Raw genomic sequence first — 26,250 nt, forward strand, 5'->3', positions numbered from 1 at the left:
GTTGTGTTGGTCAGGAGCCCTCAAGGCTAGAGGCAGGATGCCTGTAGAGGCAGCTGAAGATGGGCAACCTGCCACTGTCGCCACTCCCTGCTAAGGGTCCAGAGCACTTTCTGGAGCTCGTTTCCCTCGTCTGTCAAATGATGGTGATATATTTCTCTCTAGACCTTTTTTTTGGAAATGGTGGTAATATGTACCCTTGTGCTTCACTAAGAAAGCTGAGTACAGAGGGAAAGGATTTGTTTTTAAATGTAGATAACTGTAGTGAACGTAAACATGTTTTTGTTTTAATCCCAAGTGTGGGATGTGAAACAGACGTGTGAGGGTGTGTGGTGTTTGTCCACTGGAAATGGACTTGTGAAAGAACAGGTGATGTCTGTCCACCTCTTGTGAGGGCATGATCTTTGCGAACTGATAAACATCCTAGTAAGGACTCTGAGTGTATATATATACACTTTTTGGTCTTGGCCTCATTTCCTATTGGTTGAGTGTTCATTGCTCCGCTTCAAGACGCTCCTAGAAAGAATTGATCCAGAGGACGCATCAAGGTTGCAGCTGCTGCTCTGGAGTCCAGCTACTGACTGTGATTGCAGTCACCTTTTCTGAATTGCTGGTTTGCTGTTTAGCGGGTCTACTGGAGTCCTGGTGATGAAAAGTGGAATTGCTCCAAGGAACTGAGTCTAAAAAGGTCTACTTTTTCTGTTCTGATTAACCTCTTTTCTCTCCTGTCTAGGGTCGGGGGGTTAGAAGGGAGGTATAAGCATTAAAGAACCCCAAATAAAGTAGGTTTGAAAAAGTTCAAAGCCGATAGATAATTTTTATTATATAAGTAAGGCTTGGTATAGAAAATCACAATTGTTGCAGAAGTGTATAGAGCAGAGGGTGAGCCTCTTCCTTTGACTCCCACAGCCAGTGCCCAGGCCCTTCCTGTCAGTGTTCTGTTTAGAGTAAAAAAATCTATTAAAAATTTTTTTTAAATCTAAAAGTAGAATTCTAAAGGTGACTTCTTGTGTCTGATGGCTCTGAGTACTTGTGTAATGGAAGAGTAACATTTCTCAGTCTTTTTTTGCTTCTAAAGTATCCAGATTCAGATTGTACAGCCTAATTTAAAAAATGTACCTTAAACTAAATTCCAGTCATAAGGCGAAATGCCACTGTTACTAGGCTAAAAACTGCAAATGCTTAATGAAATGACAAACTCTGGGAAAAGGTCATGCTGTCCTTAGGCTATGGCATGACATTCACATGACTTGTGTAAGAAAATGGGAGTGTTACAGATTATTTCCCCATTTGAGTCAAGCCCAGAATCTAATACCTGGCACTTTAAAAAAAATTTTGTTTGTTGATTAAAGAAATTTGAAAATTTGAACAGGGTTGTGGTACAAATGCCTTTAATCCAAATGAGGCAGACGTAGAGGTGGCTGAGGCAGGTAGATCTCTGTGAATTTGAGGCCAGCCTGGTCTACATAGCAATTTCAGTGTTCAGAGCTATTAGACCCTGTATTAAAAGAAGAAGAAAAAAAGATAAAACACCAAACCCAACTGCTCCCTCAGCCCCCTCTATGCTACTTTTCTGTTGGGAATTTTAGAGAAAATTAAAGACAAATTATAAATCTAAGTGCAGAAGAACTTGTGAAGTGTCTTAGAGTGCATCTGATGCCACATACTTGTGTAAGCACAGATGAGTGAACTTCACCCCCATGGCTCAAGCCTGTCAGGAGGGAAGGTAAGATCCCAAGCAGCTGGCCTGTTCAGAGAAGGAAATCTAAGGAAGATTTGTGGTCTTGTGAATGGGTTGGGATTTTTCTTCCCCAGTGGTGGGAATTTGTCACATGCTACATAGGTCCTCGGCTACTGAGCTGTACCCCAGCCCTGGGTGGAGTCTCTTACACTGAAGGGACTTATTAGCAGGAGGCAAACTGGGGCAGAGGTACTAAGAACTGGGTTGTAGCCAAGTTGAGAGACAGAGGGGATGGCAGTGAGGAGATGAATTCCAAGTGAAGGGTAATAGGTCTTGAAGCATGGCATATGGCGAGGTGCAGGATTTCACAGAAATAAGCTTAGTAGTGCTCAGGAGTCCGTGAGCAAGCAGAATGGGCAGTCTGCTTTATCAACAGGTGTGCATGTCTCAAGTAGCCCAGGTTGGCCTCAAACCCAATTATGTAGCTCAGGATGACCTTGAACACCTGATTCTTCTGCCTCTCCTGAGTGCAGGGATCACAAGAGTACATCACCATAGACGCATGGCGGCGCACATGCTCAGGAATTTTTTTTAAAAGATTAATTATGTATAGTGTTCTGCCTGCATGTACGCCTGCAAGGCAGAAGAGGGCACCATATCTCATTATAGATGGTTGTGAGCCACTACGTCATTGCTGGGAATTGAACTCAGGACCTTTGGAGGAGCAGACAGTGCTCTTAACCTCTGAGTTAAGAGGTGTTAATATCACAATTTTCACTAACTGGAAACGGAGCAGGATAGTAGGTGTCAGCACTCTGGGGGGCAGTGAAACGGCTAGGAGGGGCGTGAAAACTTGCAGACAGCTGGCTACATTTGGATTCCGTCTTGACTACGTCAACTGTAACACTGTACAAATTTGCTAATTAACCTCCCTTTTAAAAATACTTTTATTTATTTAATGTGTCATAGTACATATATGGAAGTCAGGCAACTTGTGGGAATTGCTTCTTTCCTTCTACCATGTGGATCAGATCCTGACTGAACTCAGGTCTTCACACTTGGCAGCACACACCTTTTGGCTTGCCGATGTTTTTCTTGTGTATAAATCAGTCACAGCATCAATATCTCACCTTGGAGCTGCTTCGTGTTTGATAATGCTGTTAAGTGCCCAGGAAATACTAGTTATCAAGTGTCGGTGGTGGCAGGCTATGTAAGCAGTATGGGAGGAGTCACGGGACAGGCACAAAGTCCTGACGCAGCATGAACAGTCAAGGCTGGGCCAGCTCAGCGAGATGCTGGTAGATGTTTCTGAAACTCTAAGGAAATGAACCAGGAGCAGAATGTAGAAGACAGCCCATAGAAACAATCAGACAAATCTAAAATACAAGTGGTTGCTTCAAACCTCACACACACACACACACACACACACACACACACACACACACCCATCTGTATGGATGGATATTCATTTTATTAGCCTTTCAACTTTTCCTAGATTGTTCAATTAAAAAAAAATTAGGGCAAAAGTTGTCTGAGTAAAAAAACAGTTCGAGAACTTGGTTCACACCTTTAGTCTTAGCAGCCATGGCTAAGGCAGGTAGATCTCTGGGTTCGAGGCCAGCCAGGGCTACATAGAAAGACCTTATCTCACAATAACAATAAAAATTTTAAAAATCACCATTTACTATTCAAACGGCCGAACGTTCAGAACATTTTAAAAAGATTACTTACTCCTCGCCTATTTTCTTGTGTGCCTTTGTATAGAAGGCCACTTTGAACAATTCACTTCACTTTCTTTCCTATGCTCAAGTGCTGAGAATGACTCTAATTTTCAAAAATCACACTCAGGAAAATAAAAGCTTCAGAGACAAGAAAAACTCGTAAAAAATTACAAGTATTTAATGAAATTAAACTGTTATTCATATTATTTATATTCATTCATATCAGTCACAGAAGCACATATAATTTCTTTCCAAGTCAAATGCGCATTTGTCCTAGAATTGAGCACACTTGGTTTTTATAAAATAAAACATCAGATTGTCCTTCCAAAGTTTCACATAAGAAAGCATTTGCATTTAAGCTATGTTTTTTGAAAGAGCCCTTATCCCGGCCCCCCAAATTCTTCAGAAAAACACCTCCAAAAGAAGGGACTTCAGAAAGGAAGACATCAAAGGCAGGGAACCGTATTTGGCTTGGGGGCAGAAGCTTAGCATGCAGTGACACATGGGAAGGGACCAGTGGGATGGCAAGTGTGGGCAGTAAGGGCATCACGGGTAGGCAACATTGCTGGGGAACAGGCTGGAAGACGGGAGGAAGTGAGACAGGGATCGACACTGTCAGGTGTGGCCTCTGGTTTCTCTTTTGGTTCCGGGGGAGGCCTATGGGGACAAAGAAACTGCTCCGCCTGGTGACATGTTTTGCTAGTAAGGTGGCAAGACCCGAGACAGGAAAATGGGCGAATGTACCTGTTAGTGTACAGGTGATCCCACTAGCCTGCCCGATGGCCATAGCAACCTCTTACGTCATCACCTTCAAAGTCAGGTGCGTGCTGGATAAAAGGACCTGCCGCCACCCTAGCTCCCTTGATCTTTCTGTTCTCCCCTTCCCCAGGCTCTTTTTCAAGGTGCCCCTTTCTCTCCCTCCCTGCCCACGGCCCCTCCTCCCACTCTGCCTTCATGGCCCACTCACTCTATCCCTTCCCCCGTCCCCTCCCCCTTTCCCACAATAACCCTCTTTTATACCAGATCTGTTCCGTGGTGTGTAATTCCTCAGGGTGTACACCTTGGTGGGGCTCCCCATGGTGCCCTGCCTCATTATACAACAGTGCCCGCCATTGGACCTGATCCAGGAAAAGATGGTTTAAATAAAAAGGTGCTCCTGGCCTTGGGAGCCATGGGAGAGACAAGAGCAAAAGGGGGGGGGGGGTTGTCTCTCTGGGACTTGCCCAGTTTGGGGGGGTTCTATAGATGCTGAAGGCAAAGAGCTAGGGAGTCAATGAAACTCAAGGTCCCTTCTTTGGAACTTGGTGCTGGGACAAGATAATACATCAGTAAAGGAGTCGACCCTCTTCCTGGATAAAGAATGTTACCGTTTCCATACCCCTGCCCCTGCAAGAGGTACAGGCTTGCAGTGTGATGAGACTTTGGTATTTAGAGAAACTTCCGGCTTTAAAAGCCTTCAGCTCTAAGGCACTAAAGGAGGTCCCTGGAGCTGATTCCTCTTGCTGTAAGGTCCATCCTGTGCGCCTCTAAAAGACTACTTGAAGATAGCCTTGGAGTTGCTCCCGGGAGCCTACAGCCTATGGTTAGGTTTATGCATGGAGAGGCCTCGCTACAACAGGACCTTGGTGATCACATCGTCCTGGACATCCCCATCAGGGTCTTCCTTGAGGGGTGGAGGCCTGGGAGAGGATGGCGCCGGGGCCCCTGCATCGGGGCTCTGCTCCCGCATCCACGCTCTTAGCGCGTCGCGCTCGGCCTGGAGCTGGCGGCGTGCCTGTGCCATGGCGCGCTCCTCTTGCCGCAGAGCCCGGCGCCTGCGCTCCAGCGCGCGCTCCGCCTGCCTTAGGGCCGCCTCCCGCCGCTCCAGCTCCAGCTCGCGCCGGCTGCCCCGCGCGGCCAGTAAGCTCATTTGCTCCAACAGGCGTGCCCAGTCGCCCTCGGCAGCCAGGGCGGGGCTGGGCGGCGGCGGTGGGCAGGGCACGGTGGGCGGAGAGCTCCGAGCGGCGCTCTTCTCCAGCTCCCGCAGGTGTGCGCGGCTCAGGTGCCGCCACAGCGCCCCAGTCCACGCCTGGAAGCCCGGGTGGCCGCCCACTTGCTCCCCGCACAGCCGGCAGGTGGCCCAGGTGCCTGTAGGGTGCCCTGGTCCAGCCGGGGCTAGATGGAAGTAGCCCCAGGCCTCGGAGTATGGCGCCCCTAGGTGGCCGGGAGCCGTGGGCGCCAGCCCAGGACATGGGTCACCCTGCCCAGCAGTGTCATCAGGCCTCCAGCTGTCTTCCATGGTCTCCTGGGGCTCTTCACTCCTCATTCCTTCTGCAGTGTCTGCATGGGGGGCAGGGGGCAGAAGAAAAAAAATAACAATAATCATTGTTATATACACACAGACCCTGTAAACGTTAGGTTTACCATTCCTTTTATGCTGCAAACCTTGTGGATATGTTTTTGTCCTCCCCTCAATGCTCAGCATTAAATACCAATGCCTTAAAAAAAAGTTAGAAGTGTCTAGTCCTTCTCTCACTAAGCGTTCTCTTCTGAAGAACAAGCATCTGCGTATTTAAAAAATCTTGAGCTAAGGGCTGCAGATGCAGCTTGGTAGCATGCTTGCCCAGCATGCACAGTGTGCCTGGGTTTGATCCAAACACCACATATTGGGAGTGATTTATAACAGTGTACTTATAAGAAAACTGACCATACTGGAAATCACTATATGCTTTCGAAATATGCACATTTAAGGCACTGGCAAGATGTAAACCAGAGCCTTAAACGACTGCCTTTAAATTACATGGTAAGCCTGGTCTCAATGATCTTGAGGTCCTGTTTGCCTGGAGACTCCCAAGCAATCTAGGTTCCAAAACAGAAATACATGTACAGGATAACCCAAGGTGATTTTGACGTTTATAGGGCACACAGACCCATAAGAAATCCAGCAGAAGAGCCTTAGTTAGCAGGAACATGACCAGTGAATGCCTGTCTAGGATTTTTTTTTTCCTTAGCATTTTATAGGGACCCAAGACATATAACATTGTCTTCTTCATTGCTCGTCCTATTAAATGGCCCCTCTTGATAGTTAGAAGATAGAAAGCTTGTTTGGCACTTCCAGTCAAGGGGCAGGACAAGAAAACTACTGGCGTATGCCTTCTCTGTTGAAGTGTCTACACAGGAGGGACCTAAGGCAGTGTCAGGCCTGGGATGACTAAGTCTCGGATGTGTCTGTGTGCATCGCAGCACGGGTGTGGAGATCAGAGGGCACGCCTGTGGGATCAGCGTTCTCCTTCCACTTTGACATACGGTTCCGGGGCTTGAACTCATCAGGCTGGCAAGCACGTGCCTGCTCAGCCATCCCACAGGCCCAGCGACTAAGTCTTTGGTACAAAGACAACTCACCCACACAATAACCCTCTCCTCCCCCAAAGCTGTAAAAAGGTGGCGCTTGTTGAAAGAAAGAAAGAAAGAAAGAAAGAAAGAAAGAAAGAAAGAAAGACCAAAGCCACTCAGACTCTTTGGGCTCTTGTGATGACTCAGCTCAGGAAGCATCACGCTGGGGAGATCCAGCTCAGCGAGCTGCTCACTGCCAGGTCCCGAGGGTTGAGCAGAAGAGACCAAAGATTACAGAACCTGTGAGATCAATAAGACCGAAGACCAGAAAAAATATAACATCTGAATATGTACACGGTGTGTGTGCGCGCGCGTGTGTGCGTGCGTGCGTGCGTGCGTGCTAGGCTGTGTTACATACAAGATTTGGGTTCCCAATTTTACAAAACAAACAATGGGTGTAAAAGGCCAGACCTGTCCTGACATAATGAAAACAATGGATCCTTTCAATGCTCAGTCTCATCTCCAGAGAGATCATCCAAACTAAAGAGCCAAGAAACTTCAGAGTTAAACCATACTGTAATTATAGAAATATGCAGCATATCCAACAAAAGATATGGGCAATAAAAGACAACATGTCAATTACACAGCCAACAGGAGATTAGCAGGCAGAATCCATAATGAGCTCCAAAAATTGCCAAAAAGCATCTAATGATAAACTGAATACATGGGCTGGAAAGATGGCTCAGCAGTTAAGAGCACTCACTGAATGCTCTTCCAAAGGACCCAGGTTCAATTCCCAGAACCTACATGGCAGCTTACAACTGTCTGTAACTCCAAGAGCTGACACCCTCACAGACATACATGCAGGCAAAACACCAATGCTCATGAAATAAAAAATAAATGCATTATAAAAAATAAACTGAATAGATATTAAAGAAATAGAAATGGCCAGTAAATGACTTGGAAGTGTTCAACATTCTTAGCCATTCGGGAAATGAAAATTAAAACTGTTTTGAGTCTCACCCCAACCAAAATGGCTACCAAGAAAACCATCAACAAATGGTGGCCAGGACATGAGGAAGAAAGAACCCTTCTCTAAGGCTGGTGGCAATGTAAGTTAGTGGAGGGGGGGGGAGGTACCTCAGAAAATGCTCCATCTCTATCATGAGTATGTGCCTGAACAATTTAAAGTCAACACAGCACAGAAACATTGGCACAACCATGCTTATTGCTGAACTATTCATAATAGTCGAGAGATGGATCCAGGGGCTGAAAAGATGGCTTAGCAGTGAAGAGCATACATACACTGTTCTTGCAGAGAACTCAAGTTCAGATCCCAGCATCCATGTTGAGTGACAACCACCTGTAACTCCAGCTCTAGGGTACTTATATACCCATAACTGAAAATAAGTAAAGCATTTTAAAGAAAGATGTGGAATCAGCCCAAGCGCCTGCCAACATATGACTAGATAAAACGGGCACATTATATACAGGAAGACAAGTCCTTATGACACTCCCAGGAAAATGGGTGCAACTGGAGAGCTGTATGTGAATAAACCAGACTCAGAAAGACAACTGCCATGGTTTCCCTCAGGTACAGAATAGAGATTTAAGTTTATATACACATGTATGTATCTGTGTAGGCCATGAATGTAGAAAGCAGAGAAAGCAGTCTAAAGGGCTAGGGAGGGGACAAGAAAGGATGACATCATACATAGGTCATAGGAGCAGAAGGCAGGACCATGTGGGGGGGGGGAAGGAGACCAGCAAGATGGGTGGGGGGGCAAGAGGAAAAACAAGGAGTGGAGATATATCTATGTATGAAAATGCCACAGTGAAACCAGTCTCCTCATGCTGACCAAATATTATTCTAAAGAGTAACCAGAACATGATCTTAGTATTAGGAAGTTTAATTATCTATCTCTATCTAAATTTTTCTATATACCCTATCTGTTGTTGTTAAGAATTCCACTTCCTAGCTGGACGTGGTGGCGCACGCCTTTAATCCCAGCACTCGGGAGGCAGAGGCAGGCGATTGCTGTGAGTTCGAGGCCAGCCTGGTCTACAAAGTGAGTCTAGGACAGCCAAGGCTACACAGAGAAACCCTGTCTTGAAAAACAAAACAAACAAAAAGAATTCCATTTCCTTCTGCCTTGAGTCTACCCTTTCAGGGCTCTGTTTAATTACCAGACGTGGAAGGTGGCGGGATGCTATTATAGCGAATCTCTGCAATTTATTTCATACATTTTAAAATGGTTTGACTACTGCTTCACTGCAGACAGGCATGTGAGCGTACGGATTTCTCCATCTGTCGCAAAAGCTCAGCATCTCATTGCTTGTGCACCTCTAAGTGCTACGGGTGAGCCGTTACTGTCAAGCATTTTACATCCCTATGAGCCCGGAGCTGGGTTTCCTATACAACTCTGGGATGCTGAGAGGAGCACAGGCACGCATGCGCGTGCTGTCTGCTGGAAGAGTTATGGTGGGCTGAGCAGGAGAGCACGGGTTCTGCACTCTGTTCTTCACCTGAGCCAGGGACAAGCGACACTGAAAATGTGGGCAAGCACAGTGCTGCCCCTCCCAGGCAGTGGAGAGGGACATCCTTTGCCTGGCCAGCCCTTTACTGTCGGAGGTCTTAACCAATGGAAAGCAGCACGGGTTGGGACTGCCCCACCTTCTCGGCCCTCCAATAGCAGGCTGTATTCTGGCCCCATGTGATCTCACTTTATACCCAGGGTGGAACCCGAGTCCCACACATCTGTCCAGCCCTGGAAATACACCCCCCCAACCCCCCTGAGTTCATTTCAGCTTCATCCATGTAGCTTTGGAACTCCTCGCCACAACAGAGCACACCAAGAGTTCTTACAGGGGGACTTGTAAAAAAAAAAAAAGCAAGCGATCCCATAGGACACTAGGCAGGAAACACGAGTAGGCAAATGACCTCAGGGCCAGTTCAAATGTCTGTGGAAAGGGAGTTCTGTTCAGGGAAACGCTATGAGGGCAAGAGCAAAGTGTCATTTTACACCCACCACTCTAATAAGGTGGGCAAGCACAAGCCTTGAAGTCCGGAAGGAGGCGGAAACGGGGCCAAGTTCACTTTCCTACTAAAGGTCTGAGAGCTTTGAGGAAGAAGTTTCTGCATTAGTTTAATAACAGGTGTGATATCTGTTCTGTAGAACTAAAGATACCAACACATGAAGTCATATGTGGTAGGATGCTTATTTCATTATTGTTTATAATGGGAACCATAGCTGAGTATATAAAAGCTGTTCGCAACACGGACTATTATGCAGTCATTTAAAGGATGGGAAATCTGTCAGGTGTTCTAGAGGAAGTTCTGGGTGGGGAAATGTAGTGGAAGTTTTGGTTTCTTTAAAAACTCAGGTTTTTAGTTCCATCCATTTGTCCACAAATTTTGGGATTTCCTTGTTTTTAATAGCTGAGTAGTATTCCATAGTGTAAATGTACCATAGTTTCTTTATCCATTCTTTGACTAAGGGACATTTAGGTTGTTTCCAGGTTCTGGCTATTACGAATAAGGCTGCTATGAACGTGGTTGAGCATATGTCCTTGTTGTGTGCTGGAGCATCTTCTGGGTATATTCCAAGGAGTGGAATAGCTGGGTCTTGAGGAAGCCCTATTCTCAGTTTTCTAAGAAAGCACCCGGTAGATTTCCAAAGTGGTTGTACAAGTTTGAATTCCCACCAGCAATGAGAGAGTGTTCCCCTTTCTCCACTACTTACTTATAATTGGACACTAGCCCAAAAGAGATGTTCCACGAAAGTCTTCACTTACCAGGAGATTGGGATAGTTGTGAGGATTTCCTATTGGGACTCTACGTGAGAGAAGTATGGGAGAATGAGGAAACAGAAGGATCCAGAGGATCCTAGAACCCTTAAGAAGACCATCATGATGGGCGGATATGGACCCAGGGGGTCTACTCAAACTACTGCACCAACCAAGGACAATACATGCAGTAAACATTGAACCCCTACTCAGATCTAGCCAATGGACAGGACATTCTCCACAGTTGTGTGGAGAGCGGGGACTGACTCTGACATGAACTCTGGTGCCCCATATTTGACCACTTCTCCTTGATGGGTAGGCCTGGTGGTACTCAGAGAAAGGATAAGCAGGCTACCAAGATGAGACTTGATAGCCTATGACTATATGGTGGGGGAAGATGTCCCATTTTGTCACAGACCTAGGGGAGGGGAGTAGGGAGGAAGGGAGGAACAGGAAGATACAAGTTAGGAGAAAACAACTGAGCTGTATTCTAAATAAATTAGATTAAAAAAAAAAACCCAAACTCAGGTTTTTGTTTTAATCCTAAGTGTGTGATATGGGCTGCTTTAGTTTGTCCACAGCTGATAACTGCCTCCTGCAGCTTGGAGAAGGGCATGGTCTTCTTTGCCAGCTGCAGTTAGTTTAATTCTGAGGACTCTGAGAGGGGATAATTATCAGAGCCCAGAGAGAGGAAAGGAGGCATCAAGAACACTTTGGAGGAGGAAAAAGACTACTGGTTCTTCCTTCTGCTGCGTTTGCTGTTTGCTGCTTACCTGGGCTGCTGGCTATCCTGAGGACTAAGATTGGTTATTGCCCTCAAGAACCCAGTGACCCTAACCAGCTGGAACTAAGTATAAAGAGGTCTACGCACTGTCTCCCCATTAACTTTCTTTCTCACCTACCTAGGGTTGGAAGGGGGCTGGATGGGAGGTAGAGGCATTAAGGAACCCCAAATAAAATAGAGTTTAAAAACTAGTGCCTACAGGGGAAGCTAGATATGGTAACATGTATATAAAAATCCCATCATTTCTAGATAATACCAGACTGCCACAGTGTCGTAAAGCTACAGATGTTCTTTAATCATGATGCACTTACGTCCTAATGAGCCATCAGACGTGGAAAATACTATAAGTAGAAACTTCATTTAACATAGTTAGCCTACCAAGGCCATGGCTGATCACCACAGTGCATTATGGAGCATTACTGTCTCCTCTTATGACTGAAAGGCTCCTAAGAACTGCAGCTGGACAGCCCTGCTCAGCTGCCCGTGCTGTGTGCTGCTAGCCAAAACAGACCAAGTGTGTCAAAATTCAAAACATGGCTTCTACCGAATGTCTACCACTTGCACACCATCACAGCATCCAAAACTCTATGGAACCATCTCCATAGATTTAAGAAAACAGAGAAGGAAACACTACAGGCTGAGATGTAAGGTGATGGAAAAGGCAGGGGAGAGGGAGAATTAAATACAAAAGCCAAAGAAAAAACCCTCTAAGAGAGCCTTACCACAAAGTGTGTATGTTGCAAGCTCTACATGTAAATCAAAAGTACCTTTTAATAAACAACCCCCTTGGCATCTTAGCTGTGACCTTACTTAAGGAGGCTGGAGACAGTCCCATGGGCAAGGCTCTCGCTGAGATGCTTGCAAGATCCACCAGTGCAGGGTTTTGCCATCTGGAGGGAGGAAGTGAACGTGTAGGCTCATCAGTGTGGCATGGTTCCCCGCGCCTTGCCCATCTGGAGATTCTGTCCCGACAGGAAGCAAGAGGGTGTGATGAGAGAGGAAGCAGCTCAGCCTGCTCACCTCCTTGGCACAGAGCAGACACCTGGCTGCACCTGCGGCGGCTGCAGCTTCCTGGATGAAGATTACATGGATGAAGAAGGGGGCGGCCTGCCTCTCCAGCACCATGCAAATTTTAAGGCAGAGGAGCGGCTAGTATTTCAGGCTCAGGTATACCTACCCTGAGATTTTAGTGGCTGAAAAGCAGTGTTGCGTGCCTGGCGGACATGCAAAATGGAAGAACTCCTAAAGGATCCTTGGGGCGAAGAACAAACCAGAATGGATCAGAGACCCACAACATCAGATGTACTTTCCCTTTCCAAACTGCTCATCACTCAGGTCTAGGGAGCAACAGGTAGGTGGGCTAGCCCAAGCTAGGGTGCTGTCCACGCCTCCCTCATCAAGCAGCGGATAACAATGCATAGCCATTATTATGTGTGCAGTGAAAGGAACACCTTTCATCCTTTTCCTTAAACGTTTTAAAAAATGGCACAAAGGTACCAACAGGTGCAATTGCTTTGCTCACGGCCATTTACTCCACCCAACTCTCTCGTCCTAATGTTCATTATGTACCCGGGAGCAGGCTCACCATCTGGGGTTGGGGAAGACGAGATGGTTCCAGTAATAAATCCGTTATCCTTGGTTAAAATCAGACCAGGGCTGGGCTCCAAAAAGAGTTCTATTTTGTTGGTATATAACTAGGCGTCTGGGTTCCTGTTTTATAATTATACACATTCAAGCTACATAAAAGTACTGCTAGGATAAGTCAGCTTAGCTAATGAAAATCTGGGGGTTTAATCTCAGTGGGGAGCGCTGTGTGAAAACGCCAGCTTTAAGCTTTCATGGCAAGGGGAGAATATTATTTTGGCACTATGTCTCTAAGTTCTCTCGCGGCTGAGCTTCACTTGGAGGGAGGCAGTCCTACTCTCTGGATGGAGTGATACACCTGTATCTGTGGGAGATGTAAGATTCCCATCGATTATGCCTGCATTTGAGTCTATCCTGATAAACGTACTAGTAATCTATCAAGTTAGATCCAGATTCCTCGGTATGGCTTCCCAAAATACCAATGCAGAGGCTGAAGGAAGCCAGTAAAACCTGGAAATATGGGGCCATCAAGATGGCTCAGCAGGTAAAGGCGCCTGCCACCACACACACCTGATGACCTGGGTTTGGACACTGGGACTCACACGGTGTAAAGAGAGACCTAACACCCATAGATTGTCCTCTGACCTCTACACACAGGAGCACCCACATGTTATATACAAATAAATAAATGCAAAACCTTTTTAGACCTATAAATATGGTTGGTCTTCTTATACATTATATGTATGACTATATATGTACACATGTATAGGTATATACATTTTAGATAGTATAAAATTTGTTATAAGACAAGCAGACACTTTCACTATTAGCAAAGAAGCATTATCTCTGTTAAGTCTTTTGTTGGTTCATTAATTTTTTTGTGCTGCTTGGGACTGAACCCAGTATCTCACACATGCTAGGCAAGTGCTCTACCACAGGGCTCCAGGCCTACAAATGGAATTATAAAGAAAAGGAAGATAAAAGAAAAAGGAAAGAAAGTAAAACTATGTTTGGTCTCAAAACTCAGGACAAATGGCTAACTGAGGTGCCTATTTCACGTATCAAAGCAGACACTAGCCCTTAGTCTCTCTAGGTTTCCCCAACACCTGTTACAGAGCCCTGGCTCCGCCCATCACGTCTCACCCCGCCCCTTACCCTTACTCTCCAGCCTGCGGGCTGGGCTTTCTTCCTCCAGGTTCTGATTTCTATATAACCTCAGCCATTTGGGCTACCTGTCTCTTGGCCTCTTGCCTTCTAGGCTGGCTCTTGGCTCTTAGCCCCTCTCACCTCTCCTCCTCCTCTCACTCTCCCTCCCTCACCCTCTCATGGCTCTCTTCAGTTTGGACCCTTCCAGTGCCTCTGATTCTCTCTCATACCTATAAGAAGCCTTTTTAACCATACCTAGCAGTGTCATGTCCTTATCTTTTACCATTCACCCTGAAGCCTCCTGCTTTGAAGTTCACCTTGATTTCAGAGCCACCGTGCTTTGCTTAATGCATATGGTCACTACAAACCAGCCGTGAAATTTTATTCCTTTATGCTTATGCTTGCACACATGAGAACTGGGTAGGCGCCAAAGAACCAGGAAATGTTCTCAAAAGCAAGCAACAAGTGAGGCACAGCCCTGTTTGTCCTTCTGCAGGCAAGGCTAATCACGTCAGTTGGATTTGCCAGGCAGAGAAATAAACAAGTGTGTGTTGATTGAGCCTGGATCCAACAGGAGAAACTGACATTATGATGAAATTCACAGATTATGTGGCAACACTGATGGAGCTTTCGTTTACTTCAACTACAGTGGTTTAAATCAAAGCAGAACATAATAATTGAGTAATTAGCCTTGACAGCGGAAGTGCCGGGGAAACTAAGTCCACTCACCTGCGATCTGTCCAGCTCTGTTCACCTTTTAGCTTCTTGCCATGTAGTCATATATTTATAAATAGACCCAGACAGCTGGGAAAATTAGTCTGTAATTATTAGCCCAAAGGCATACACGAAATTGAAAGCTGGTAAAAGGGCTGGAGAGATGGCTTAGTGGTTAAGAGCACTTGCTGCTCTTCCAGAGGACCAGAGTTCACTTCCCAGCACCCAGGCCCAGGTGCTCCTACCTGCCTGTACCTCCAGCTCTGTGAAATCCTACACTCTCTCTGGTTTCCGCAAGCATCCTCATGTATGTGCAACACAAGACAGAGGTGGGGCATACACAACAAATAAAAAGACATCTTTTGGGAAATGCAAATCAAAATGATTTTGAGATTTCATCTTATACCTGCCGGAATGGCTAAGATCAAAAACTCAAGTGACAGCACATGCTGGCGAGAATGTGGAGAAAGAGGAACACTCTTTCATTGCTGGTGGGAATGCAAACTTGTACAAACATGTTGGAAATCAATTTGGCGCTTTCTCAGAAAGTTGAGAATAGCTCTAACTCAAGACCCAGCTATACCACTCCTGGGCATATACGCAAAAGATGCTCCATCATACAACAAGGACACTTGCTCAGCTGTTCATAGCAGCTTTATTCGTAATAACCAGAAACTGGAAACAATCTAAATGTCCCTCAATTGAAGAATGGATAAAGAAAGTGTGGTACTTTTACACAATGGAATACTACTCAGCTATTAAAAACAAGAACATCATGAAATTTGCAGGAAAATGTATGGAACTAAAAAATATCATCCTGAGTGAGGTAACCCATACCAGAAATACATGCATGGTATATACTCACTTAAAAGTGGATATTACCCATAAAATACAGAATAACCATGCTACAATCCACAGACCCAAAGAAGCTAAGTAACAAGGAAGGCTCAAGAGGTGGATGCTTGACTCTCACTCTGAAGGGGAAATAAAATAGGCATTGGAGGTGGAGGGAGGGAACTGGGAAGAGGAGGGGTTGGGGAGGGCAGCCAGGGTGCAGGCAGATTAGGAGTAAGGAGAGTCGGGAGAAAAGGCTACGTGAGAGAACAGAAATCAGAAGCCAGGCCAAAGTTCCTAACGCCCCCATGACTGCTTCAACCAATCTTTTCGATAGGTCACCTTGCCCCTATTACCCAACCATGAAAGGCCAAGGCTCATAACTCCCTGCTGGCAGCTTTTCTGCCCAAATGCCATCCAATCATATACTGTAAAACCCATTTCGTTGTCTAAAACCTATAAAAAAAACCCCTCTCAATTGAGACTTGGGGCCACTTCCTTGCCTCTGCTGCATCTGTGCATGGGAGGTGTCCCAGGTTCAAACCTGCAATAAAGACTTCCTTGCCAGTGCATTTGGACTCAGCTCTTGGGTGGTCTGTTTAGGGAGTCTCTCAAATTTTGGGCATAACATATGGTGTGTTGGCCAGGAACCCCCAAGACCCCCCAAACCCTGACCCAATGGGAGTCTAAGCTGGTGGTAAGTGTTGTGTTTGCTGTTGTTTGTCTGGCTCTCAGTCTTACTTTCACTTTGTGGTCTCGAGACAACTGTGTACAGGCAGTGATCAAGTTGGCTGAGTGGACACGCCAGAGGGCCGAGATCACAGGAGTCTGGAAGACATTACAGATTCCATGGGTGGGGACAGAGTGCCTCGATGTGAAGAACTTCAGGGGGTTCATGCATTGGGACAAGGCAGGTCGCTCCCGCAGCATGGCGTGGGGCCGCTGTTTTGTTTCTGATTGGATCTTGGGTGCGCTCTTATTGTTTGTCTTTGCCTGGTGTTTATGTCTCTCTGTTGCTCTTTATCTGACTGAGACTTGGATGGACGATGGGACAGACTACCTCCACCTCTCCAAACTTTAATGACAGATTGTGACAACTCCCTTTTCCCTCATGACTGACAATTTTAAGAACATTTGTTTAATTGTTTAAATATTGTTTTATGTTTTATGTTCTGGGGAGAAAATAAGGCTCAAACGTCATCTGTTGGTCATTAGTTCTAACTCATTCCAAAGAGTCTCAGAAAAAGCAGCAGCAAAAACTAGTAAACTAGCTCTGTCCTTGGAGCCAGGTTGGGAGTCTCCTGCTCAGATCAAACTGGCAACAAGCCCAGGGCTGCCTGAACTCCTAATGCTGGGCTCTGGACTCCAGCAAGCCCAGAAGCATCAACATGGTGAGTGCAGGGTCACTACCCACAATGCGGAGAAATAGGCGGCTGAGCAGCGGGAGCTAATGTGGTGGGTCTTTCCAGGGATTCAGCGGTAAGCAGTGGCCAGATGAAGCCACTAGTAAGGTCCTTTTCAGTCCTAGTCACTCCTTGGACTCCTTGGCAACGGGCTCTGCATAACTTCACTATGGGGGCTGCACACTTTCAACAGGGGCTTGTGTGCAGAAACATCCTGGGCAGGATGCCAAACTCAGATAGCCTTAGTTTCTCTATTATCTTCCATGGGTTCTGCCTTTAGCATTTGACATTTAGGTGTAAGATCCTTTTAAAATTATGATATAAAATGAGTGAGAACTGTAATCTGCTAACCAGACAGGCAGCAAGATGCTCCTCTCTTGAAACTACAGGTAAGGAAAAAAGTCAGAGAGTTTTGTCTGCTTTACGACATGTTTGTTTCTGATTGGCTTTAAATATATAAATGTATTGTGTTCTGTGTATCTTGGTTATAAATTATTGCTTATTGGGTATGGTTAAAAATCTTTAACATCTGTAACAAGTAGTTAACTTAAGCTTGTACTTTAAGGCTGGAGCCATTCTAAACAGCAAATGAAAGAGCCAATTTAGGAAACGGATCTCCAACAGTACTACATTTATAAAAGATAAAATTTAAAAACAATGTTTCTTTAATAAAGATATTGAAACTTCACCTCCAACATATATCTGTGAACTCTTATCTAAGGATTTATAATTTGCTTATTGAGCGTGACATTTAAACTTTTAAGTTCAAGAATGTGCATTTGTAACACAGATGTTATGTGGTTCAATCCCAGTTCAAAATATTCTTTATTTGGTGGTAAAAATTTTAAGGTTATAAAAGCCAATTCAGATTAATAGACTGTTATACTGCAGATGTAAAAAATGAGTGATCCTAAAATACTTTTAAGTTGAAATATATTAACTTTAAAGATAGCCAATTGTTTACACTGTTAAAAATATGGTTTTGACTTCTAGAAATTATGGTTATATTCTGTGACTTAACTCATAAACAAATGTAAGACAGCCCATTTGTATTAATTATGCCATTTAGAGTCAATACAGAGTACTAGTGACTTAAAGGAAACTTCTGTAAATCGTAAGTTAAATAGGTATAACACTGATAAATTTTCTTCTAAGAAAACTGTTGTCTTCTATAATGATATGCCATAAAGGAGTCAGAAAAATTTCCAGTCCCTATATTTAGAGATCTTGATACTGAAGTAAAGGAGCTCCAATTTAATGACTGTTATTTTATTATAGACTGTTAAAAACAATTGAGATGTGCAGATTATCGGTTGCCTCGTGAATGATTGTAGTCTTAAAATATCTCTGACTGTGCTTATAGTCATGATTGATGAGATTTATTTGGCTTCCTATGTTCGTTTCAAAATTAGAGGTAAATAACTAAGTTATTACATATAACTGGGAGGCACAAATTGATGGTCAGCTGTCAGTTAAGGAAGGTGATATTTTGATTACAGCATACTGTGTATGAACTCTTTTAAGGTGTTATATGTATGTAATTCTTTTTTTAAAAAGATTTATTGTATTTTTTATTGTATATGAGTGCTTTATCTGCAGAAGAGGGCATCAGATAACATTACAGATGGTTATGAGCCACCATGTGGTTGCTGGGAATTGAACTCAGGACCTCTGGAAGAGCAGGTGGTGCCCTTAACCACTGAGCCATTTCTCCAGCCCATGTATGTAATTCTTAAAAATGGTATGTGACGTTCCAGTCCTTTTAAGAGCTACTATCACAAACTGTTTAGGGTAATCACAACTTATGGTTTTATTAGGTGATAGTTCAGTTAACCACGGGTGTTTTCTAAATTAATCAGTCAATGTAAGCAATCCAGATATGCTAAAAACAGGCAGATTATCCTATAGGCAGACACTTATCTGCAGATTATAAGTCATGGCATCCAGTCTTATGTTTGAGGGATGTACTTCACAACTGGCAGCTAAAGACAGACAAGGATTCAACTCAGATATGCTGGCCCTCAAGCTTGTCAGAGATCTGTAGGATATGGCATTAAATATATTTAAACTAATTAGGACAGAGATTCCTCACATTCCGGCAGCAACTCCTTAAGGTCTCTGAGAAGATTTTTGGCATGGCAGATAAGTATAAGGCGGGATGGTGGTATTCTAGCCAGTGGACAAAACTGCCCCAACGCCTCACCCGTTGCTAGGTCCAGCACCCACTGTGGACAACAAGCTGGACATCTGGAGAGTTACTGTCTCACGTTGCTGAAAACGAGGTGAGGTCAGTCTCTCGTGTTCCTCTTCCACAGCCTCTCATCTTCTGTGCCTGATGGCCAGACTGTCTTTGCACATGATACCGGGAAACCACAGGAGCCTGGGTAAGACAGCTGTCTAGGTGGCGGACTGGCTGGTCATCTCTGTCATTTTAATTGATAGATTTATCTAGGTTACAATTTTTCCTTCTCAGGTCTCTGATCACATTGACGGCTAAGTTAATGGTAGCTTGACAACGAGAGAACAATTAGAACAGTTACTAGGTCCTAGGTCTCTTCTCTTATTTAAAAAGACAGACAAGCTTGCCTGGCTCACAGGCTTCATGTTAAAAGGTAAACGGATTTTAGTGTAACTTTTTACTAATCCTTTATTTGGATGACTGCTCCCAGTAAACAACTAACTGTATGTGTCTCTTGGTGAATAGCTGGACTAAAAAAAATAGCATAGAGTTTATGTAAGGTCTAAGGATATGTAAGTTTAAGTTAGGAGGATCTAAAATATTAGAAGTTCTAAGACGGTGTCTTATAAATGCTAGAAGGTCTAAGAAAGTATTTAAAAGTCAGTAATAAAAAAGTATTTGAGGGTCTAAGAAAGTGTTTAAATGGTAAGTGCAAATGATAAAGATTAGAGGATGTTAAGAAAAGTTTTAAGATACATAAATAAAAGTTGTAGAGCTACAAAATGATTTAAGGCATATAAAAATGAGATCAATCGAGTTCTAATAAGCTGGTAAAGCACTGACTGCTTACTAATCAGTCACAAGCTCAAGATTAATTTTCCCTTTAGTTGTCTTTTGGATATAGATTTAAGGGATACTTCTCTTTATGCTCTTTATGCTAAAAATAAGTCTGTCCAGTTTGTACATCAAGGCTACTGGACTAAGAAAAAAAATTGTTAATGCTTTTACTGGGTCTCAAAAGTATGAGTCTACTGCTGCTGTCTTTTACAATTGTAATATTAATATACTTCCTTCTGTAAGCTAAAATTCATATAAACTTCAGAAAATCAAAGACTCATAAGAACTGGATCCACCTGCCATAGATCAAATGAACTCCAGAGAAGCACACCTACCTGTTTCTGAAAAGGAAAATTCTCCTGGTCTTGGGATTCTTCACCGTTCCCAATTACTAGAAAAATTTAATTTTGTCCCTAGTCTATATTTGTCTCAGCAGATTTTTACCTGGCTAACAGACTCCATCCAGACATCACCTATAGATTACAAGCTGCTGAGATCTGGACCTGCTGGAAGCTGATGTTTACCGGGCCCCACAGATAGGACTGCTCCCTGTCTCTTCAACTAGATTGGCTAAGGATATGCTTCTGATAAGTGCCCCATTACCTAGCCTTTGACTAGCTTTTCAGACTTCCCGGGGCCACTGATAACAGTGTCCTAATGTCAGCTAGAAGAAGCTACAGCAGAGACTACAGCGTCCATTATCCCACCTAAGAGGCTGAAATGCTATATTTAAACAAACAAACAAACAAACAAAAACAAAACAACAACAACAACAAAACAAAACTCCCTGGCATAAGGGACAAATGGGCCCTTAGTTCTGTTTCTCCCAGTCATGCTTTGTTCTCCTTATAGGATTGATGTTATATTATGTTTGTCCAAGACCACATTAATGATGGTTTGAATCATGGTTCAATTCCTCTCCATGGTTGACCACTTTAATATCCATGCTTTTGGGTCCTTTGTTCATTTTGTTTCTCCTTCTCACCTTTGGGCCTTGTATCCTAAATAAGCTGATACAATTCATAAAAGAAAGACTAGGTATCATCCAACTGATGGTCAGCAAAGCCCATTACTAGCCCCTACAAAAACATGAACCTAGACAGTTATGAAATGCAGGGGAGATAGAAGCCCAAGACCGAGCTTCTCTAGTCACTAGGAGAGGGGGAAATGTAAGGACCAGACAAACTCCATTTTGAAACAGAAACTCCATTTCGTGTTAAACCTGGCCAAGGGCTGAACTCAGATTCCAGGAAAAAGCACCAAACTAGTCTAAACAGAAAAATATTCCCTAGCAACACAATCAGCTCACCTTGGGAAAGTCCAAATATACTCTCTGCTGGTCAAGCTGACTGGCAGGTGGTCTGGCACATAGCAATAGCCAGTTAGGAGAAGCCAGGCTAAAGCTCTTAACGCCCCATGACTGCTTCAACCAGTCTACAGGCCAACTTGCCCCTACACCTACTACCCAACCATGAAACACCAAGCATCTGCTGTGTCTGTGCGTAGGAGGTGTGGCCCAGGTAAAAACTTCCTTGCCATTGCATTTGGACTTGGATCTTGGGTGGTCTGTTCGGGGAGTCTCTCAAAATTTGGGCATAACAAAGTCCTGTCTCGAAAAACAAAAAACAAGCAAACAAAAAGGCTATCAACTTCCAGAGAAACCCTGTCTCTGAAAACTGAAAACAAACAAACAAACAAAACAAAAAGAAAGAAAGAAAAGAAAAAAAGAAAAAGATAGAAAAAAAAATTAAGCTGGGCAGTGATGAGCACTCAGGAGACAGATGCAGGCAGATCCCTTGAGTTTGAGGCCAGCGTGGTCCACACAGTAAGTTTCAGGACAGTCAAGGCCCTGTCTCTAAAAACCAAAGGGGGAGGGAAAAAAAAAAAAAAAGGAACAGCACAACACTCATTATTTCAATTTATGAAACCAATTCTTCAACAGCTGTTCTAAAGACCTTATCTTTGGAGCTCAGCAGTCCATCCCATCCTTTTTAGCAAAAAATTTGGAAAGGGCCACAAAAGGCTTGCACAACCAACAGCTCCAGCGTGCTGGGAAAGGATCCGGAAACTCTTTTGTTTGTGTCTAGTGGAGGAAGGGATTCTGTATACCAGCACAGAGGTTGTCTCTGCACACAGGTGTGAAACATTAACCAAGTCACCATTGTCGCCAGAGGCCTGGTAGAGACAACTTTATTGGGGGTGGGGGGGTTCCCCCTTTCCCCCATTTCCCTGGGAGCTGGGTGACCATGGAGAGCCGAGAAGCCTCAGAAGGCTCGGGAAGCAGGCAAGCTGCAAAGCCGAGGGTGGCAGGAGCCCGCTGCAGGAGCCGGGGAGCAGCACGGCCTGGGAGCTCCCCAAGCCCCCGCGGTCCTGCGTGGCTTCCCACGCACCCGGCTCACCAAGCTCAGGCCGCAGGCGTCCCACCCCTCCCGCCCCGCCTCCGCCCCGCGGTCTCTCCGGTCCCCGCCGCTCCAGCGCCCCCCAGGGTCCCCGATGTCCCCGCGGGCCCCCACAGTCCCGCGCCCCCGTGATGTCCCCGCGATCTCAGGCCTCCCGTCACGCCCCCGCCCTCGGCCTGCCGCACCGCTAAGCCCCAGCCACACTCACCGGGACGCCGCGATGGACGCCCCTCGTCTCCCGGCTCCTTGCAGACATTTTGTCCTGGACGGAAAGTGCCGCTTCCCCCTTAAAGACACAGCGCTCAATTCGCGCCGTCTGGGGGCGTCCAGGGGGCGGTGACGCGTGGTCTGAACGCGGGGGAGCCCCTGTTAAACCATCCGGTCCTTAAGGGGGTTAAAGCAGCGGGTGGAGAACTAGTTTAAAGAATCGAACATTTGTCGGAGTTTTTAGGAGGTGCAATAGCGCAGTGATGCTGAAGACGTTTGCCTTAACCTTCCAAGACCTGGATTCAGCTGGTCCAGGTCCTAAGCTGGGCGCGCTGCTCGCATTCTTTCAGTTTAAGGCCTCTGGTGGAGCCCGAGTTAGAAGTCCCTGCCACCAAGGTCTGAGGAGTAAAAGGTGTTCACCAAAAACACCAGCGCAGGATACTGCTTTCGTCTTGATTATATTCAGGAAAAATGTCTGCACGATTTACAACAATTACATCAGCTGCAAGCAGCCGCGCTGTGAGGCAGTTTTCTGTATTCCACACTCCAGGTGGAAAGACATTTTTTTTCCCAAGACTTTGGTGAGCGCTTTGGGGCTTTGCAGGTTGAGGGAAATCCTGTTGTGTAGTGTTTGCTGTTCCAGCCCTGTAAATATTCCTACCATGTAGATTTCAGTCTACAAATAGTCGTAAAGAAGTGACTTGCCGGGTTCCTGGATGCACCAGTTAGCTCTCGTGAACAACTGGCACTTTCTGCTTTTTTTTTTTTTGGCACGTTCTGCCTTTTATTTATCCATTTAAAAATTGCACTAGTTTGTTGTTTTAGTTTAGTTTGTTTGGGCGGTAGGGGTGGTGGGTCTGTGCGTGTGTGAGTGCAGTGTCAGTGGAGTCCAGAAGAGGGCGATGGATCACCCTTAACTGACTGGATTTACAGGTGTTGGCTAACCACCTAAAGCCAGTTGGGAATCAACTTCTCTGGAAGAGCAGGACTTGCCTTTACCCCCTGCGCCATCTCTTCAACAACCCACATAAGGCTCCGTTCACTGTTTGTCACAGTAAAGCACACAAACAATGGGCTGGAAGCCTTGCTAGCCAGGAGATAATAGGCAAACAGGTGTAAAATTAAAAGAAGCAAGAAATTGTTTTGTAAGTAATACAAGCCACTTTAACTGCTTTGGTTCAAGTGGTTTAGGAATGGGGTTGCTGAGCACACAGTTTGCCATAGAACTATTAATATAACCTTTCTCAAAAACAAAAAACAAAAACAAACAAACAAACAAATGAAAAACACCTGATAGGTAAACTAGAGTTGGAAAATCTGTTTGTTGAATTTTCTCTTTTCTATGCCAAGAATAATTTCAGAAGAAAGAACACTCTGGTTGGGTATCTCGAAAGGAATAAGTTTGCAAGAAGAGGTTAATTGTTAGAGTCCCTACTCCCTTTTACATTTTGTTTAAAGTTTTTACATGTAGTATATTTTGATTATATTCTTTCTCCTTTTTAAACTCAACAAACCAAAAAAAAAAAAAAGCACATAAAAACATGGTGTATGAGTAAGGGTTCCTTACTGTAACAGAATTTATAGAATCTCTTTCCATATATATCTCTTTCCATATATATCTCTTTCCAAATCTAAATATATATATATTTAGAATGACTATCAGGCTGTGGTCCAGCTAATCCAACAATGGCTGCCCATGAACAGTTAGTTGCTCAGTCCATGGGGCTGGATGTCTCAACTCTTCAGTATATGCTAGAATCTTGAAGTAGGTGCTAATGCCGGTGAAGGAATTGCTTTGCTAGCAAGGCGAGAACAGGAAGGTGAAGAGCAAAAGCTTCCTTCTGCCATGACCTTACACAGGCTTCCGGCTGACCTTACACAGGCTTCCGACTGACCTTACATAGGCTTCCGGCAAAAAGCACGGCCCAGATTAGAGGTGGGTTTTTCTGCCTCGAAAGATTAAAGCATCTTTTGACCTCAAAGATCCTGATTAGAAGCAGATCTTCCCACTTCAAATCAAGAAGAAAATCCCTCACAGGTGTGCCCTCTGTCTTGGGGATTTAGTTCATTGCAGATGTCTTGAGGTTGGTACCCAAGGACAGTCATTACACACAGAGCCGGTTTTGTGCCAGCCAACTGTAGAGAGTGTGAGGCCTGCCTTGATGTGCAGTTGATATATAGTGTCTCTCTATTGGAGAAAATGGATGTTCGCTCTTCCCAGGAGGAATAAGTTGTAAATAGCTCTTTGTTAGGAGTGGGGCACTGTGCCCACTTCACCCTCTCTGCCCTGGGGTTTTGTCTGGCTTGCTCTTTTGCAGGTCTTGTACGTAGCTGCCACAGTCTCTGAGTTGTTATGCGCAGCTTTGGCTCATAGGCTCTTTGCATCTTCCGTCTCACATAGATCCCTAGGCCTTAACAGGAGGTAAGTTATGACGACACCCCATTCAGGACACAGTGTTCCAAAGTCTCTCATTTCCCGCACGTTGTCCAGGGGTGGATCTCTGTGTTAATTAGCATCTATTGCAAGAAGCAGCTTCTCTGAGGAAGGTTGTGTGATGTACTGATTTCATATACAGGTATTAAAAGATGTCACTAGGAGTTGTTTTATTGCTGTGTTAGTTTAGCGGATTCATAGTAGTAGATTTTGCCTTCGGTGCCATGACCTATGTGGTCTCAGGTTCTTCTTAGCCTCATCCACAGTATGGGGTCCATCCCATGGGGTGGGCCTGCCTACCACTATTTAACAGAAACACACTTAGAGTTATAGATATTGGTTAAAAGAAAAGAATCTACTACAAGTGAATTCACTTAAAACCATCTCTTTATGTTTCCTGCATTAACACACTTATTTATTACAGCTGGTCTATCTTTCAGTTAAGAGGCCTCAGGCACGCACTTAGTTTCTGTGGTGGGGATGGAACCCATGGCTTCTCTGCTGCAATTACTACGTCCTAAAACCGAATCCCCAGCCTGTTGTGTTATTGTTTGAATGCCTTAGACATCCATTTGACAGTTCAGGTTGGTGGCATACTGTAACTGAGGCTGAGGCAGAAGGAATCCAAGTTCTAGGCCAGCCTGGACAATTTAGCCAGCCGCTGTTTCAAAATAAAATTGAAAAGGAGACGCTTGGGCTACAGGTCAGTGGTAGTGGGGACAGGGTTCAGTCATTTGGCTTCAGATTGACCATGTGATGAATGATAGTGCGCGCTGTCTCTCTGTCTTTCTGTCTCTCTGTCTCTCTGTCTCTCTGTCTCTCTCTCCCTCTCTCTGTCTTTCTCTGACCTCTATAGGTCAGAGGACAATTTTCCAAAGTTGGCTCCCTCGTATTATTTTTTTCTTTGTGACTTCTGGAGGTCACCTCTATCCTGTGAACCCCAGGTCACTGGTGAACCCCTTTCTCCCCCTTTTTTAGTATTGGTTTTGTTATAAACCCATGTCAGTCTGGAAACCAGTAATTACTCCTTTTGTCTCCAGAATGCTGGGCATCACACCTGTTGTCTCTTTTTTGTTTGTTTGTTTGTTTGTTTGTTTTTTGTTTTTTGAGACAGAGTTTCTCTGTGTAACAGCTCTTGCTGTCCTAGACTTGCTTTGTAGACCAGGCTGGCCTCGAACTCGCAGAGATCCTTCTGCCAGGGCTGGAGTTAAAGGCATGAGCCACCATGCCCG

The 26,250-nt window shown here is 44.8% G+C and overlaps 2 protein-coding genes across 5 annotated transcripts in view; one reads left to right on the forward strand and one right to left on the reverse strand.

The window, feature by feature from the left end:
- Nucleotides 1-3,556: 3,556 nt before the first annotated feature.
- ZBED3 (zinc finger BED-type containing 3) lies at nucleotides 3,557-23,132 on the reverse strand. Of its 3 annotated transcripts, none has more exons than XM_084802315.1 (3): nucleotides 22,586-23,132; nucleotides 12,092-12,171; nucleotides 3,557-5,718 (listed from the first exon to the last, which is right to left on the reverse strand). In XM_084802315.1, exons 2-3 carry the CDS (start codon nucleotides 12,114-12,116, stop codon nucleotides 5,009-5,011), a joined length of 735 nt encoding a protein of 244 aa, XP_084658441.1. In that variant the 5' UTR covers nucleotides 12,117-12,171; nucleotides 22,586-23,132; the 3' UTR covers nucleotides 3,557-5,008. The 3 variants fall into 3 exon arrangements, with proteins under 3 accessions (XP_084658441.1, XP_084658443.1, XP_084658442.1); XM_084802317.1 differs by lacking the exon at nucleotides 12,092-12,171 and adding an exon at nucleotides 19,166-19,385 and having other exon boundaries at nucleotides 22,586-23,128; XM_084802316.1 differs by lacking the exon at nucleotides 12,092-12,171 and having other exon boundaries at nucleotides 22,586-23,116.
- Nucleotides 16,966-26,250, forward strand: part of LOC311609309 (uncharacterized protein) — a 51,553-nt gene continuing 42,268 nt past the window's right edge. Inside the window, exon 1 of one of the 2 annotated variants that reach the window (XM_084802319.1) lies at nucleotides 16,966-17,065. The gene's annotated coding sequence lies outside the window, so the exon portion shown is untranslated. Of the gene's footprint in view, nucleotides 17,066-21,278; nucleotides 22,157-26,250 lie in introns of those variants that run through there. The other variant, XM_084802318.1, reaches the window with a different exon arrangement.

This window comes from Acomys minous (genome assembly GCF_964271855.1).
Source record: "Acomys minous genome assembly, chromosome: 11".
Classification (NCBI taxonomy): domain Eukaryota; kingdom Metazoa; phylum Chordata; class Mammalia; order Rodentia; family Muridae; genus Acomys; species Acomys minous.